This window comes from Micropterus salmoides, unplaced genomic scaffold (assembly GCF_014851395.1).
Source record: "Micropterus salmoides isolate LMB-PRFRI ecotype aquatic unplaced genomic scaffold, ASM1485139v1 Ms_hic_scaffold_1, whole genome shotgun sequence".
Lineage (NCBI taxonomy): Eukaryota > Metazoa > Chordata > Actinopteri > Centrarchiformes > Centrarchidae > Micropterus > Micropterus salmoides.
Window position 1 is genome coordinate 6,389,043 of NW_024040040.1, and position 18,062 is coordinate 6,407,104.

The 18,062-nt window shown below is 37.6% G+C and overlaps 1 protein-coding gene and 1 long non-coding RNA gene across 6 annotated transcripts in view; one reads left to right on the forward strand and one right to left on the reverse strand.

Annotated features, from left to right (window-relative positions):
* LOC119900453 (aryl hydrocarbon receptor-like) overlaps positions 1-18,062 on the forward strand; it is a 45,225-nt gene that overhangs the window by 25,031 nt on the left and 2,132 nt on the right. Inside the window, exons 11-14 of one of the 5 annotated variants that reach the window (XR_005444057.1) lie at positions 3,204-3,407; positions 7,168-7,286; positions 8,888-8,950; positions 15,607-16,442. Coding sequence is in view for 2 of the 5 variants with exons in the window: in XM_038715445.1 (XP_038571373.1) it covers positions 3,204-3,362 (159 nt within the window). In the remaining 3 variants the exon portion in view is untranslated. Of the gene's footprint in view, positions 1-3,203; positions 3,624-7,167; positions 7,343-8,887; positions 9,892-15,606; positions 16,443-18,062 lie in introns of those variants that run through there. The other 4 variants (XR_005444058.1, XR_005444059.1, XM_038715445.1 and 1 more) reach the window with 4 other exon arrangements.
* LOC119900467 lies at positions 2,411-4,354 on the reverse strand. Its single transcript, XR_005444063.1, has 2 exons — positions 3,608-4,354; positions 2,411-3,390 (listed from the first exon to the last, which is right to left on the reverse strand). It is a non-coding gene; the product is annotated as an uncharacterized LOC119900467 (long non-coding RNA).

Genomic DNA, 18,062 nt, shown 5'->3' on the forward strand with positions numbered 1-18,062 from the left:
CACTGTTCTCTTTCTCTGTCATAGAAATGGATTTTATTCCGAGTCAGCACACAGCGGCCCAGGGCCAAGCTCAGTGTAAACTGTGATGATGTGACAAGACGTGCCCTGTAAATAAGACAAGGGAGAGATGGGTCAGAGCGGTGCAGTTTGAGAATAGAGTCCACTAGATTATATCACAGCCTATATAAGTAATGTTTGTTTTATTTGTGCTGGATGTTTTTGCAGTGCTTACTGTTAAGGTAAATTACTGTGTGTTTTTACTCTGGGCAGTACAGAATAAAACAGCCATAAAATAACCTTTACTTCTACTTTAAAAACACTTACTTTGTTTAATTTGGACTGTTGTTCAGCCAAACCTTTTTCAACAGGTACCAGAGACAGAACTTCAATACAACAGACATGATAAAGGTTTAATTGAAGATTCAGTTCGTTTAAAATGTCGACAAAACATGAAAAGATTGCATTGTCCTATTTTGATAAGCAATTGATCAGATTTTTTTGTCAAAATTATTTAAATTATTTTGTGGAGAAGAAAATTTATAGACAAATCATTAGTGAAAATTGCTGCCCTACTAAAATGTGATGATACTTTAAAAGGAACATTTTATTAGCATCTGCTATATAAGCCATTGTAAAAAAGTAATTGTGGGAATCTTGATGCACGGTTGGAACTCAGCATAAACTCAGATCCTAATAACATTATTTGGGGTGGTTAATTAGACTGTTTAATGTTAGGGGAAGCAGGAATTCATCTTTTTTATGTCCAGCAAACCTTTTTCCAGTAATGACAGAGCAGCGAGGGCTGGGGAATGTCATCCTAACAACGCTAATCAGAGGACAAAGAGGCACGTAGCTGGAGGTCTAGAGAAATTCCCATCGTAAAACAAAACGAGGTAAGGAGACCTCGCCAATCAACACGGCCAAATTTAAAAGCTTGAACAGGATTTCAACCAGAAACATCTCAGGAGCACCTCTGGTTCACTCTCCTGCCCAAGAAAAACAAGTCTGCATTGTTAGGACCAGTCATCCTGTCGGTTTAACAAGCAAGATAAAAACCCAACACAATAAAGTTAAAAGCAACTTTTTTTTTTGTGCTGATTCTGGCAGAACCTCTGGACGAAAGCGGTAGTGTTTTTTATAGCCTCGCATTGAAAAGATCTTAACCTGCATTTGGTCTGCAAGTGACTGCAAGAAAGACGGCACTTTTTCCTGCTTCCTTTTAACTGTCCAACTACTTACTGCAAAAAATGTATCTAAATCTAAAACCTACATAGAAACAGCCAGTCTTCTCGCTGATGGTCTTGTTATGTAGGTCATATAGAGGCATCAGTATTAAAGTGAGACTATTTCATAACCAGTTTAAACTCATGTAGTTTAAAGTTATACAAGTCTGCTTTAGTTTATATCTCACCTTTGCTTTGTTAGGATTTGTTTCACTATAGTAGCGCCCTAGTCGATTGTGTGATATCTGTTACTGTATCATTATTTAATGAACCGTACTTGTCAGGTGTGGCACTGAAGTTAAAGTACAAAAATTGTTTACATTTGAAAGAAAAATTAATAAGTTGTCAACTAAAAACTATAGGAAGCCATCCATGTAGCATATTTATGACATATGTGACTTTCAAGAAGTCAAGAATATGATTAGTCCAATTAAAGAAATCAGACGGTCCTTATTTTTTCTGCACCTGTCGTCATCATCATCGGACTCGCATCAGTCTATTTTCCAGTGTTATTGTTCAACAGCGTTCTGTTTTGTCAAGCGTGAGGAGTGAAAAACAAATATGAGAGTATGGGCCGGCAAGAGGAAAGAAAGGCAAAGAGGCAGTAGTAAGAAAGAGTACAATAATGAATAGAATAAGGTCGGGATGGGACTTGGCCCCAGAGATGGCCCGACCCCGACGGGCATCCATTCATCACCGCCCCATTCAGCCTCCACTGTTATTCTTCAGGGTCAGTGACTGTCGCTGAAAGAAAAATACTGGCAGGCTGGTCAGTCAAGCATGAGCGGTGCTGACCTACAATTTCACTGTCATCATTACCTAATGCTGTGAAAGCAGGGTGGAGGGGGAGGCAGACGAGGCACCCAGACTATCTTCAGCTCAGATAAAAGCAAGACTGTAATTTAATTTACTGTCCTTATGTGAAAGAAAATATACTGTCATCTGCATAAAAGTGCAGTGCAGCACGAGGGAAGTATGTCCCAAGGCTGATCGTAAAGAGACAATTACATATAATGATGAAAGTGTATTTATTTGAATGAATACTCATCTGTCAGATGTGTTTATCATGAGTAGCAACGTTAATATTCAATCGTTTGTGTCTATAAACTATGTAACTTTTTAAAAAGCTGAACATTTTGTGTCTGTGTTTCATGACCAGGGTACAAAAACAATTCACACACCAAACAAAGTGTTAAAACAGTGTAATTAAATCAGAATCAGAAATAACTTCATTGCTAGTATTTTACACATACAAGGAATTTGCTATAGCGATTAAGTGCTAGACATAAACATACAGTTGACATAAATATATTTAAAAGTATATTAATATGGAATAAAAACAGATGCAAGTTATCAAAGAAATTACAGAATTATGTGTAAAAGAAAAATTATTAATTATAGTTATTTACATTACTCAGGATTTGTGTTGCACAAACATATTACGGGGGAGAGGATTTATATTTACATAAATATAAAAATAATATATAATAGATCTGAGATGTGGTAATGCACAAAAATAAAACCAGATATATTTACATACCAATAAAAAGTTACATAAAAACACACAAAGAAAGTAGATTTTAAACATGCAAACAGACTTCTGTCCAGCTATTATTGTACTGGATTTGGCATGTAGCAGTCAAAGATACTAAAAGCTTCGCTAGCAAGATACAAGACTGAGGCAGAACCCGAGAGGTCTTTGAGTCAGTGACTGTGCAAGAAGAGAAAGACACTGTAAACATGACTAATTACACATAAACACTTTGAATGACTAATGCTATCCAGGGTAAGGTAAGAGCATGCTAGGCTAATCTTAAATATCACCCGCAGACCTTTTGAAACAACATATGTGCATGAGAGACTGCACAGACAGGGGCGCCTGTGACTCAGGAGGTGGAGCGGGTTGATCCCCCGGCCTGTCCTTAAATAAATAAGATCACACCAGTGTAGTCCTTAAAATGTGACTACTTTGCTTTTCAGCTGGAGAACGGATGCCTCTTCAGTGCTACCAACACAGCGTACATCAGGACGTGTCTGATGCCCAATGGGAATGGAGTGGCAGCGGGCGACATCCCTGTCTCCTGCACAGACGGACTTTCCGCCCTGCAAGACCCCCAGAAATCTGGATTTTTCCTCTGAAAGGATGATGGCCGAGTATCAAAGGAGGCTGGGAGAGAAGAGAAGGTACAGAAGGAAAAAAGAAAGATGATAAACTTCTCTATTCAACATGAACACATATTTTTTTTATATTATTATGGGGACTTTCTATCAGGTCAGACATCACGCCTGTGCTACTTAGAGAACCGTGGTTGCACAAGTAACCTAAAGATAAGCATGAAAAGGAAAGACAAATCAAGAAAACAAAAAAAAAAAGTTTTTTTTACCTGTCATACTTCGTATCATAATATATTCCTATGTTGTCGTGCTCTCACTCAAGTTTCATTTTCATGTTTGGATAAGATTTGTCCAAAACTCATCATTTTCTGATCTGTATATACACCGTTAAAGTCCTGAAAAGAAGAGAAGAAGAAGAAGAAGACACTCAGCAAAGGCTGGTGACTTTAGTGAACTGGCACCAAGGTGAGGTCAAAGAGTCTGTTCTTTATCTGTATTGTCCCGCGCTGATACTGAAATAACTGGCGACTAAAAGTTCCTTTTTTGCTGGATCACTACAAAATATTTAACTTATTTTGACTGATTGATTTGATTTTGAACTTTTATTTCTATTTCTAAACCAATGGGTTCCAGAAATATATGGAATAGAGAGCCGAAGTCCCTCCCCAACAAATGTTTTTATCCCGTTTGAATTGTGCCCTGAATTACACACGTGATGTTTGTCAATTTAAGTCAAAACTTTGAAAGTAAAGAAAGTATAAGACATTGAAAAGACCACAAACCCAAAAGCTGCGCGTGTGACATCATAACTGTTTCTCTGAATGGATGAAGCTAACGTCAAAGAGCTTCCATGTGTAGATGATGTCATAAAAGGACAAGCTGGATTAAACACATCAGTTGAAATAGCTAAGTTACAAACATTAGCTTAGCATTACAGCGCTAACATGTTGGTGACGTCTATTGTGTGAGACGAGAGATGTAGTTCATTGATCGGTTTCACACAAAGCTAAATTCTACTTTACTGTGACTTTCTTGACATACACGCTTATCTTTTAAATTGACAAACATCATGTGTGTAATTCAGGGCACAATTCAAATAAAATAAAATTGTTATCTCTTGCCGTTGAGTTCTGTACATATTTTTATGTAATAAGGTCCCGTTGGACGGAAGGGGAGTGACGTAAAATTTCTATACTACCTTAAAAACTGATGCTTTGAAAAATGGTCTACAGTTATAAAATAAAGGAAATTATTTGCTCTATAATCTAAAGTATTTTAACTAAGAACATTCAAAGCCGTGCGTGTGGAAATAACACTCTCGAACTTAAGAGAAATGTGACGTGAGTGTAACAGCAAGCTGCTTTTCATCGCTGTACAAATCACTCAGCCTGACTGTTGGTAATCTGTGAATGGTTTGTCAGGGGGAACGTTTCTTAGAAGACACACCAACAGATTATTTAAAAGTCAGTGTTCGTTTGTCACCTAGATGTAGATGAGCTGTAGGCTCAGTAGATGTCGTTTCGTTCGTTGTGCTTTACATGTCAACAATACAGCATTTAATTCTTATCGTTAACGATGTTGAGAGGAGATTGAAACAATCGGTTAAAGGTTAAACTCAGAAAAGAAGAACAAATGTTTTTATTTATTGCTGCCGTTCATCCTAATGCTGCATCTTAGCCTGTTCAAGGTTTACAAGTGTTGTGCACTTACATGTATATTACAGACACAATCAGGAAGGATCTGATTTGTCCACTGAAATCAAACCCAACAAAGCATTTTTGTTTCCTGGACTGGAGATAGCGTGAAAATCTCCCTTTAATGCCTTGTCTCGGCGGCCTTTGGCCAGTCAGACTCACGCTTGCTTTATCTTGCAATCGTGCTGTGTGGGAAACACTGAGTGCTCTTACTTGCACGCAGTAATCCATTAAGGACCTAATTGTAAATAATAGATTACAACTGAAGGCTGACTAGGAAGTGCACGTTAAGTGTTCTTCAAGTTTTGTTTTCCTGTGATCGCAAAGTGGTGATTCCATGAAATGTAGAGAGCAGAAGATTAATTTCAAAGTTTGTGTGGAAAATAATCTAACGTAGAGAAAGTGTGAACTTCCAAACTGCTCCTTGATCAATAGTATTAGTTGGAGACTCAAACCAAATCATGTTAGCCCAGCCAAGCGAGAGTTAAAATTCATCCTTTCTTAATGGCAACGTTTTCTTCTCAATTACAATGGAGAGGAGGTGCCATACTTTCCTTACAGGGCTTTGCAAATGAAGCATTTCTACTTCTATTAAAGCCAGTACATGTAGAGTTTGAAAGTATCCTACTTGTCCTACACTGTGAGAGACGATACTGTACACACTCAGACTTCAATACGGCTGCTAACCAGACTTCCTCTTAGCTTGTGAAGGCTGAACATTATAACGATACCTGATTTCCTCTTGAATTATAACCTGGACTCAGAAAATGAAAGCTAATGCTGCATTCAGTCATGTCAGATCACCTGTAAATAACAGACGCAGCAGCGTCTTACTGGAAATAATTTTTAAGGATATTGTTAAAAAAACATGTGTGGTGGTTTGTTTTTAATGGTATGACATGCAACAGAGATGAAAACAAAAATCAAGAGCTTTGATTTCAAATGGCTTTTTGACTTAGTGTGTCACAGAAAATCTAATGTTGATGTCTGAAGTGGAAATATAATAAAAATCTAAATTATAGGTTTGCGTTTATAAAAGGTTATATATAATAAGTATATATGTGCTGTAGTTTGTTTTTCCTCATTTTTTCTGATATGACATGAATGCAGAATCACTCTTTTTTACTTTAAAAGACAGACAGACAACAGACTGGACAGCATTTAGCATTTATCACTGACTCAAAAACCAAATGAGGAACACGTGAACACACGTGTGTCTGCAGTCGCTCCATAGTTGAATGTCTTGTGTAAACTGCAAAAGGCATTTAAAAACATGAAGCTTTTCATTCCACTACAAAAAGGTGCTTTAAAGTGAATATCGGTAGCGTTAGTCACAGCGACGAAATGCATTTACAGATTTGCGTCTGATCTTTCTATTATTACTGATTATTTAAACCAGTTGTGAGATCAAATGTTGTATGAAAGAAAAAACATTTACGAAATGACAATCATTTACTAAGGCGCTTAAGAGAAAGAAAGTATATAACTGTGTTTTATTAACGATGTGGTTGCAAGCACGACTTTAAAATCACTACTCTTACAAACTCTTTCTCCAGCACTGAAAGTAGTCTTGTAGAAAAAAAAGCATTTTATGACTCCATGTTGTATGAATATTGTTCCTGAGAGTCGCGTGTTTTATCTTTATGTCATGTTTGAGGATAGTTTGTCACTTTAGCTTAAAACGAAACGGTGCCATAACGGAAACCTAGGCCAGCTCAGTTTTACATACAAATTTAAACTCTCTTCCTGATCTTTTAGCATCTTAAAGGCCACATTGTCCACCAGGTAACACTAAAAGGTTTTATATTTCCAATGTGTTTTATCAGCCATTTCGTCAGAGTTGGAGTCAGCCTCAACTTTGGAACCAAACTCTCTGTAAGCTGATTTTTTGTGGTTTGTTTTTTTTAAAAAGGCACACAGACTTTATTTTGCTACTTTTATCACTGGAGGTTGTAGCTGTACGTAAAACTAAAATTTTTTTTTTTTTAAATGCAGTTTGTCTTTGAGCCATGTGTTGAAATGTGCTCTTGGATCCCGGAAATAAAGGATTTTGTGCAATCACACTGAATCGCCTCCTCTTTTCTTTGAGACTGGTTAACACTGTCTGACTGTACGAACGTCTCCTGTCTTTTCAGAGCCTGATATTCCTCACCTGTCCACTGTAGTTCCCCGCCTCAACCATCACCTGTTCTCCCAGTTTCAGGAAGTGTACAGAGTAGCCAGCCAGACTTCTGGGTTTGAAATCTGAGGTTAGGTAAGAAAATAATAAAAACAATCTTTAGGGGTTATGAAGTGGCAACAATTGATGCAGCTAATATGTGTTTAACTCCATAAAGGAGGAAGAGGTCAACAACAGCTGATAAGTCAATGTGGCTCGTTCCCCTAAAATTGATATCATAGTAATTTGACTAATACACACATAAAATTGTTGTAACCTTGGACCAAATTGACAAAACATATTTTTTGATAAAAGTAATGGATAATTACAGCTCGCCTGACACTGGATTTCAGAGACAGATATTAATATCAATATATATTGAAATATCTAATACAGATATCCGTGGTTTTTTAAAGAATTGTCAATAACAGATGTATAATGTATAAATAATGTCAATAATTATGTGTATTTACATATCACTTCTCAAAGCTAGTGATTAAAAAGAGACAAAATGAGCAAAACAAATATTTAGATCAAGTCACAAATAGAAACATTATTACAGCGATAATCAAACAGCAACAAGAATGAAAAAATAAATAAACATGTCCAGAAGAATAACCAAAAAGGTAAAATCCACCCTGAGCTGCATCAGGGGACCTCAGAGATTTTAAAAACTGAAGTGATGCACGCCACCAGCAACCTGAGGATGCTTTTAGCTGCTGTCACTGAACCGCCACACACAACACAAACACCAGTAATGTCCATTTCCACACCTCCGTTTTTACGCTTTTTGCACCAGCAGATGTGTGAAGTTGCGCCCCGGCCAAAAGCAAACAAACACACACTGATACCAGAGACTAAAACGGCTGTTACTGGCCGTCAGCAGAGATAAAGCATCAGATGTCTCCCATTAAAAAACACATTTCAATCTCAATGCAATAAAAAAACCATCAACGTGTCAAAAATCCCTTGTGCTTGTGGGCTGAGAGAAAAAGAGCATCCATTTAGTTTTTTCCAGTTCTTGATATCTACCTCAAATTCATCCCTTTCAGCTGGGGATCAAAATTCATTCAGAAAATTATAAAACTGTGAAGGTGTTTAAACCACACACTTTATCCTGAGGAAGACCTAAAAACCCACTTTAATATTCAAATTTAATCAAAAGTGAATCTTCTAATTAAAAATAAAGATATTTAAAGAAAAGGCCACAAAGCTGCAGATAAAGGCTTCATCTCCCGAGTGCAGAACGCTGTCTGGTGCTCGGTCTACATCTTTAATGGCCCGCCCCGAATCATTTATGAGAGTTTTTCTTCTCCCGCAGTCTTCAGCCGGTTAACTTTGCCCGCTTGTGACGTGATCAATCATCCAAGCAAGATGTTGTGTGTCCCACTTTAGCTTCCTGCGGGCCGCCGCGCCACACAGCCCACTGCTGCAGGCCCGCCGGGAGAGCTCAAACCTCACGGAGGCCGACAAAGAAGCAGCCAAGAGCAAAGGCGTTGTTGTTGACTTAGTCAATGAGATAATTCACGACCTGATCCAACAAAACCACAAGGAAGACGACTCGAAGTGTCTCCTTTGTATTTATTCATACAGTGAAACTGTACTCAAAGCCAAAACAGACTGAACATTTAGATCTTAAAGGATGTTTGACTAAATCACTTCCACCATGTTCTGCTCTCTTCCTGTTATGTTTGCAGTGTGAAGTGGTTTTAAAGACGAGCTGATGCAGCACACTTCTTGGACTGTACTGACACCTATTGGTTTGTATTCTGCTGTGACAATGTTAATGTAATGTTTTGTCTGCATCCTTTTTATTCTGCCGTCTTGATCAAGTCTCTACTGGGCTTTACCTCCTTTAAGGTAAAGGTTAAATATTAGTAAATTAATCCGGTATTTATTTTAAAATGACAAAAAGATAAGTTACATTTGGTTTCAGTTGGAGTCCGAGATTCAGTGATTGAGCTAAAGTTTTAGTCCCCCTCTCAATACCATTGGCGAGGCATTTTTATTTTTACACTGCAGTACATTTCTTCACACCTACACGCAACGTGTTTTATTGGGAAGTTAAATAGATACAGCAACAGCAGAACAGTAATATTTTAAAGTACAGTCAACATAGAAATGTCAGAATTAAGCAATAACACAACATAATTTTTGGTAAAATCTCCTCAGTGGAAAAAATAATCCAACCAAATATGAATGTTTTTGTCTCAAAATCAGACTAAATCCCCATTTTGTTTGATTTCCTATTTGAATTGCTGAAGAAATATGTTGTTTGTCATTATCTTTCCGTAACTGAAACTACTCGGTTAAGGTTGGAGAAAGTCAGTGTAAAGTAAACACAGGTTATTTAATGTGTTATCCAGACAAGATTTGTTTTCTGTCACTTTCATCGTGGAGGTCGAATGTTTGTCAGCATGTTTTAATTTCAGTTTATACTGTATCATATTTGAATCCACACTATTGACCGAGTTAAAGCGTCCTCTGTGTTCAGTATTTAACACCTCCTTCAGGTCTCCCTGTGCGTCGCTCCTGCTGCGTAGAAAAGATATGAAATATTTAACGACCATCTATAACCACTCAGACCTTATCCCTGATGGAAAACATGGAGCTCCTGACCTGCTTTCAGACTCTCGATATGACACTTAAAACTGGGTTTTTTCTGGGTTTAAATTATGTTTTTTACGCAGCAGATTGAAGCAAGACTTTTTTAAATGTATTATTAAAGTTTAAAATTAAAATTTTAAGTCATAAATCAGATGTTAGGTATAATCCAGCAGGTATTTTGGCGTTTTCTGAAATGCTGACTTTGTCTTATTTGCCTGCATTTCCCAGAATGCTTTTCACCAGCCCAGCAATGGACATAACGTAACAAACAGCTGTACTCAGGTCAAGTTTTTCTTGTAAAATAATTGAATCTGTCTGATTTAAAGGGACATCCTAACAAGAAGAAGATTCTGATATATTTAAATCACAATAATCTGTTCATTTTATATCTGATTTATAGAAGAGCATAACCCCTTTTCTGCCTGGGAACTCACTTTAAACAACTGACGTTCTGATCGATTTCTCACAGATTGATTTTTCTGTCCAGATCTGTTCCTATAAAAAAAAAAAAAAGTCCTTGTATTTGTCCACATGCAGAGCTGCAGTAGGAAACACTCATCTCTCGCTCTCTGTGCACACACCCCGTCTCCACCCGTCGGGCTGTCACTGTGCATTACCTCTACCCCAACAAACAGATACCCCTGCACTTCCTTTGCTCTGCTTCCTGCATAAAAGGTAAAACAAATCCTTCTCAGCGATAGAAAACAACAGCAACAATGATTAATGAACATGGACTTTATTTGTGGTAGCGCTTTACAATCACAAGAACAGTTTTACAGACAATAAAACATGAATAAAGTCGAAACAAGGAAATCAGACAAATTTGAAGTTTAGCAAAGGATAAAAGTAAAAAACTTGTTGTGCTCACGTTCAGCCTATCGCCAGTGAGTGACACAGAAACGTCTAGACGGCCGAGCAGAGCGCAGTGTAAGCTGTCAAAAAGGTTTAAACAGAGAGCTAATGGCCAGTGTTAACAGGCAGGGGGGCTTTTAGGAAGCAGGAAACACCCCCCCACACACAACCTCCACCTCCCATCACTGTAACCCAAATCTGAGCTTTGACTCCCTGCAGGCTGCTCAAACACAGACACAGCTTTGATTTAAGACAAAGTCACACATACATATGTACATTATCTCTGTCTATTTCGTTTTAAGATGTTTGTTGACAAATACATTAATAAACACTTATATCTGCTTACAACTACAATTTAGTGTTACAAACATTTTATAACATCAAAAAATGTATTAATGTTTTATATGAATGTCTCGCTTTCAGGAATCCACCTGATCTCAGTGTAAATCCATATTTGGTTGTAGAAATCTAATAGTTTTCTTGTGATGTTTAGAGCTCTGCAGTCAAGTTAGCAACAATAAATATGCAACATCAAGTTAGACTTTCAAAATAAAAGTTAACTTTGCAAACCATCGCTATTTTGAAATGGCACTATGTTAACGTTGTGAAAAGTCTCAATTTGTTTACTTTTAGGCACCAAAAGTACTTGATTAGGTTTAAGAAAACATCATAGTTTGGGTTAAAACTTACATAACTTAACTTAAGTCAGTTAAGTCATGTTATTTACATAACTTAAGCAACTTACATAACTTAACTTAAGTCAGTTAAGTCATGTTATTTACATAACTTAAGCAACTTACATAACTTAACTTAAGTCAGTTAAGTCATGTTATTTACATAACTTAAGCAACTTACATAACTTAACTTAAGTCAGTTAAGTCATGTTATTTACATAATGTAAGCAACTTACATAACTTAGTAACTTAAATAAAAACATTCAGTGTTGACATGGAAATGAACACCGGCCTCCTGGTTGAAAGTAGGGGTGGGGGAAAAAATCGATACAGCATAGCATCGTGATATTTGCCATGGCAATACTGTATCGATACACAGACGCCAAGTATCGATATTCTATTATATAAATTGCAGATGGGAGTTTTAACTTTTTGGTACTAGAAAAATAAAATCTATTGCTTTTTTAGTCCACTAGAAAACTTAAACATATCACTAAAAAGTGATATGAACAAACAGAGAAATGTATCTTTTTAGATAAACAGATGTTGACAAAGTTTGACTTTAGGGACCTAATTGGAAAAAGGTAATAAATTGCAATATATCTCAATATATTTAAAATCTCAATAAAATCGAATCGCAACATAAATATCGTGATAATATTGTATCGTGGGGCCTCTGGTGATTCCCACCCCTTGTTGAAAGCCCGGTTTCTGGCTCAACCGTCTGCCCCAGCCATCTCTATTTTTTCAGTTTTCTGTTAAATATCTTACGCCTACCTTTACCAGTAAAAAAGTGACGCCAATGAGTCTTGAATTTCAATAATATTTCCAGCTAGTAATATGTAAACCACTATTGCCAGCAGGAGAACCGTTTTAGTGCTTTCTAAAGACTAACCAGGGCAGTTCTTCAATAGATAATCAATCAAACTGCATCACATCCATCAGATCAGACTGAGTCCAGTTGGACAGCAGCACAGTATGACCCCAGTTTTCAGCCTCTTTCTTAAAAACCTTGTTCAGTAATTGCAGGTGGTCGACATCGACGAGCTGAAAGGTCACAAAACCTCCAGAGGACACGTGTGTGCCCATTGAATGTCCTGACCTTTACTGAGTGTCAGTATTCAGCCTGCAGGCTTCAACCTCAGCGTGGCGCTCAGGTCAAGCCGCCACGGAGTTTCTGTGTGGATTGACAGCTCTCTGCAACACCCACCAAACTTAAACAAAAATATCAGGCTTAATTATCAACATCCTAATTAATATGTTCAAAGTAATTAGCTCCAAAACAGCCCATAAATGTTGTAATTCTTAATAATGTAATTATTATTCAGCTTTTTACCAAATTCTCTTGTTGTCCCTGATGCGACATAATCAACTGGATCGTTTTCATAAAAAGAATCATTTAATTTCATGTCAGAAATCAAGTTAATAAAACAGTGTTGCTTTTTGTAATAAACCATCTTTGGTCAAGTCTAAATAATAACAAAAATCCGACACTGGCATCCACACAGAAACACATTAGCCAAGAGTTTCAGATGGATGGATGGATTAGTTTAACCAGCAAAGTGAAGTATTGCATGGCTAAAATGTTTTTTAAATACTAAAAACACAGTAGAACATGTATTTGGTTTCATCAGATATTCAAAAACAAGATCAATGATCAATAATAATATAAAAGATTAAGCAACCAAACTGTAACTGGAATGATTTAAGCTAATGATTACCCCATAAATGTGACAAAAAAACACAAGATATAAAAATAAATATATATCTATTCATGATAACAAAAAGGAGAGCATGTTGTTTGTTTACACTGAATGTAAACAAACAGATTGAAGGGTACTTTCTGTTGTGGAAACTTTCCTCTGTGTTGTCTCTCCGTGTGACGCTTCACTGAGCACCTTCATCCGCACGGTTTGACCTTTAACCCCGCCTCCAAACCGACACTCTACCCACCGGTTTGTGTGTTGTTGGTGACATGGCGGCCGTCACAGCGTCCTCAATGTCAATATGCCAAAACAGGTTGGATCAGCGCGTTTGTTTTGTCGACCCCAGCAGATGAGGCAGATGGAGAGGTCGGCAAATATTGATGCAAGAAGCTGAAACACACAACAGCTCCCCTCTGAAGGAACAGAAAACTTTACTTACATCGTTTTAGTTTCAGCTTATAGTTAAACAACAATATTCAACTTTGGAGTTCAACCATTCAACAGAATGACAACTCATGCACATATTAACCATTGTTTTCTCTCCCACGTTTGTCTCCACTTTCTCAAACTCCAACACTTTTTCTAAGATTAAAAGAACCAAACTGCTTTTAATATTAGGTCTGTTTTGATTTGCGAAAAGTATTGAACTTGTGTCTTAAATTTCAAGATGAGACCGAATATTAAAGTTTCTTTGGACTCAAAGCAAAGTTGAGATGCGACTCCCAACTCGTCACAAATGGAGGCTTGGTCGGGACCTCTTGGTGTTGTTTTTTATAATAATCTTTATTTGTAGAGCACTTTTCAAAAACAAGTTACAAAGTGCTTTAACAAGTGTAAAGACAATAATACCCAAGAGACAATAATACAAAAACAATACAAGATAAAAGCATGAAAACATTGAAAAGACTAAAATACACGTTTAAGATAAAATAAGTCAAATAGAATAAAATAAAAGGGATAAAATAAAGTCAAATAAGATCGGGAAAGGCTCTCCTATAAAAGTATGTTTTAAGAAGGGACTTAAAAGAGTTCACTGACTCAGCCGACCTGATTTCCTCGGGCAGGCTGTTCCAGAGCCTCGGGGCCCTGACAGCAAACGCTCTGTCCCCTTTAGTTTTCAGTCGAGACTCTGGAACAGACAACAGACCTCTGCCCGAGGATCTCAAGGTACGTGCTGGTGCGTATGGGACTAAAAGGTCAGAAATATAACAAGGCGAGAGGCCATGAAGAGCTTTAAAAGTGATTAATAGAATTTTAAAGTCAATTCTAAAACATACTGGGAGCCAGTGTAATGAAGCTAAAATAGGAGTAATGTGGTCATATTTCTTTGTTCTGGTTAAAAGCCTGGCAGCTGAGTTCTGGACAGTCTGGAGTCGATCAATAGATTTTTGGGTTAAACAGGTGAAAAGGCTGTTGCAATAATCCAGGCGTGATGAGATGAAGGCGTGTAAAATGGTCTCGGTGTCCTTAAAAGTTAACATTGATCTAATTTTAGCTCATATTTCTAAGTTGATAAAAACATGATTGAACAAGCTTTGTGGTGTGCTGCTCGAAATTTAAATTACTATCAAACCAAACACCAAGGTTCTTTGCCACAGGCTTAATGTGATTTACTAGGGAACCAGCAGATGGCAGTATTTGATTTGCCATCTGCTGGGACCCGATGACCAGGATTTCTGTTTTGTCTGAGTTCAGCTGGAGGAAATTATTGGACATCCATTTTTTAACTTCACAAAGGCAGTTGTTAAGTGAACTCAGCATTCCAGGGTCTGTGGATCTGACGGGCAAGTATATTTGTGTGTCATCAGCATAAATATGAAAAGAAATGCCATGTTTATGGATAATATGTCCAAGGGGAAGCAGATACAAGGAAAACAAAATGGGTCCTAAGACCGACCCCTGAGGCACACCATATTTAACTGGACAGAACGAGGAGACATAGTTGTTTACAGACACGTAAAACTTCCTATTTGACAGGTAGGATGAAAACCATTCTAGGGCAGTACCAGAGATCCCCACCCAGTGCCTCAGTCTGTCTAACATGATGTTGTGATCAATGGTGTCAAAAGCAGCGCTAAGTTCCAGGAGTACCAGGACTGAGCACATACCTTCATCAGCGACCTTCCTATAGGTTTTAAGACAATCTTGCCAAATTAAACGAGAATTTTCAGATCAGCACTTCCACAAATCATTAGTGTCACCAGGGACGATCTAGAAATCTATACATTTAAATTCTTATACCAAGGTATTCTCAATTCAAAACTCTACGAATCAAAAATATACAATATACAGAATAATAAAAAGCAGTCATTGACATCTTCAGCCCAAAGCTTTATGGCTCCAAATCATGAACGTAGGGAGATTATAAGGAAAACAAAAAGATCTTCACCTTTAGCTAAACCCTTCATAGGAGCTACAGGTGAACACGCTGATGAAACATAATCCTTTAATGCGGTTTGTGTTCATTTGGCAAATTTTTTTTAGCCTTGTTTGTTGTGTTAACTTTGATATGATGATGATTAATAATTCAGAGTAGTTTCAGCGTCCTGCTGCTGTTTTTTGTTTTTTTCCCCCCAGTTTTCCAAGAAGCTGCTGAAGCTCACAGATCTGCCTGACCTAAAAGCTCTGACATCTCAAGGGGCGATCACACACTGAGCTGCCAAAATTACTGTGTGTGTGTGTGTGTGTCTGGGCTAGAGAGCCCCGACCTCGACCTAGATACTGGAAAAACAACCGGTTCAAGGAGACGAAGAGGACGGGATGAGAGACAGAAATATGGGAGGTCGAGGAGAAAACGTCTGAGAGAGGAAAAACTAAATGTGGTGACCAAAGATTGGAGGAGAAGAGACAATACAGAGGAGAGGAGGAGGGTGATGAAGAGGAGGAGAGGACAGCAGAGTAAGATCAGATGAAGTGAATAGAGTAGTGTTGGTTTGGAGGTCACAGCCTCCCTCCTGTTAACCTGATGGATCCACACTGACAACCACAGACCACTGGAGACTGTGTGTGTGTCTGTGCACTTGTTTTACTATATTCACTACGTTCCACTATACTAGTGGGGACCAACATGATGGACTCCACAAGTTTAAGGGGCTGTTTGAGGGGCAAGACTTGGTTTTAGGGTTTAGGTTAGAATTAGGTAAAAGGTTAAGGGTAGGGTAAGGGTTAAGGTTAGACTTGTAGTTGTGATGGTTCAGGTTTATGTAAGATGCTAGAGAATACATTATGTCAGTGACAGGTCCCCACAACGATAGTACCACAAGGCAATGTGTGTTTGTTCTACTTCAACCTCTCTCACACAGTTTTCCCTCTTCTTTGTCCGGGAGGTGTTTTCTTTACCGACTGTGGTCTTGTCTGGTTAACACACACACACACACACACACACACACACACACACACACACAAAGGTCAGAGGTCAAACAGGAAGTATTGTGGAAGCCTGTACAGAAGGCAGTGTTCACATCCACCACAGTGTGCAAGGTCACAGGGCAGCAGTAGTACTGGTAGTAATAGTATTTGTACCTGTGAGTTACAGTAGATTCAAGTTGCCGCCGTAGCAATGTAGCAGCAGTAAAACTTATTGTAGCTGATGTCTTTGCAGTATTTGTATTTGTAGTAACAACTTCATTGGCCGTGGCAGTAGTTGTACAAGAAAATATATGTCCAGTATACATTAATAGTAATAATTGTAGTAGTAGTTGTAGTAGAAGTAGTTGCAGGAGTTTGTAATAGTTGGTGTTCTTGCAGTAGTACTTGAAGTAGTTTTTGTTAATTGCAGCAGTAGTTGTGGTATCAGTAGTATTTATTGCTGTACTGTTTTATTATGTTTTGTGAGGTGACCTTGAGTGTTCAGAGAGGCGCCTATAAATTACATGTATTATTATTTTTATTAGTAGTAGTAGCTGTATTGTAGTAGTACTGGTAGCTGTAGCAGTATTTAAACAATCCGTTGCAGTTAGTAGTGGAAGCCTTTGCAGTAGTAGTAGTATTAGAAGTAGCAACTTTACTGCTTATTCTAGTAGTGGCACTAGAAGTAGAAGTTCCACTATAATTATAATACTTTAGTAGTTGCAGTAGTTGCAGTTTCCAGTAGTAGTAATAGTAGTAATTCAAGATTAATTAATAATTTTATTGCCATCTTAATTGTTAGAGTAATGATACTTTTAGCAGTAGCAGCAGTGCTTCTGCATATATTACTGTAATACTAGCACATTGCTCATGTACTTCTTCTCCTACTCATGTAAATAATGATTTGATTTTTTCAGATATTGTTGTCACTACAGCAACATAAATCTAATTGACATTGATTAAAATAGATATAAAGACAATGTAGACAGTGATGATGGAGACGATGACACTCGGGATGACAGCGCTGGCGCTCACACTGGTGAGGATGATGCTGATTATGATGATGACAGCAGTGATGATGTTTATTCAAAGGAATTAGTTCACACTCGGTCAGGAGTCTTTTGTTCTGGATGTTTCTGCTTGTAAATACACAAACTTTCAGCGCTGGTGCAGCGTTGAGAATATTATTGTAAGATCTCTCTCTCTCCGCATCTGAAGCTTGCAGCTTGCTAGAAGCAGAAACGTGTCTTTACAAACACAGAGACTTCGTGCCAAGACGTGAGAGAGGAAACTCCTGCCAACACACTTTGAAAGGCCTCTGTAGTGTGTTGTGATAGTCCAGTGAACCTGCTCGCACCTGTTTACCTGACAGCACACTGGGGAAAAAAACACAAAATAAACAGGAGGAAGAACTTGTCTGCAGATCAAATGACCTTAAATACCATTAAAACAGTTGTTTTATTTTAGATTTTATCAGGCTAACATTTCATTGTCAAGGTGTTTTGACTGTTTGTGTAATAAAATAAACTGTATTTAAAATCCAGTCAGTGCATCAAAAGGTCAACATTTTATGACAAATTAATGAAAGATCAACATATTTATAATAATATATAATAACTTTAATTTAATTGTCTATTAAGTTTATCACAAATCTACAAAAGGGCTACAGATTTATAAAGTCTAAT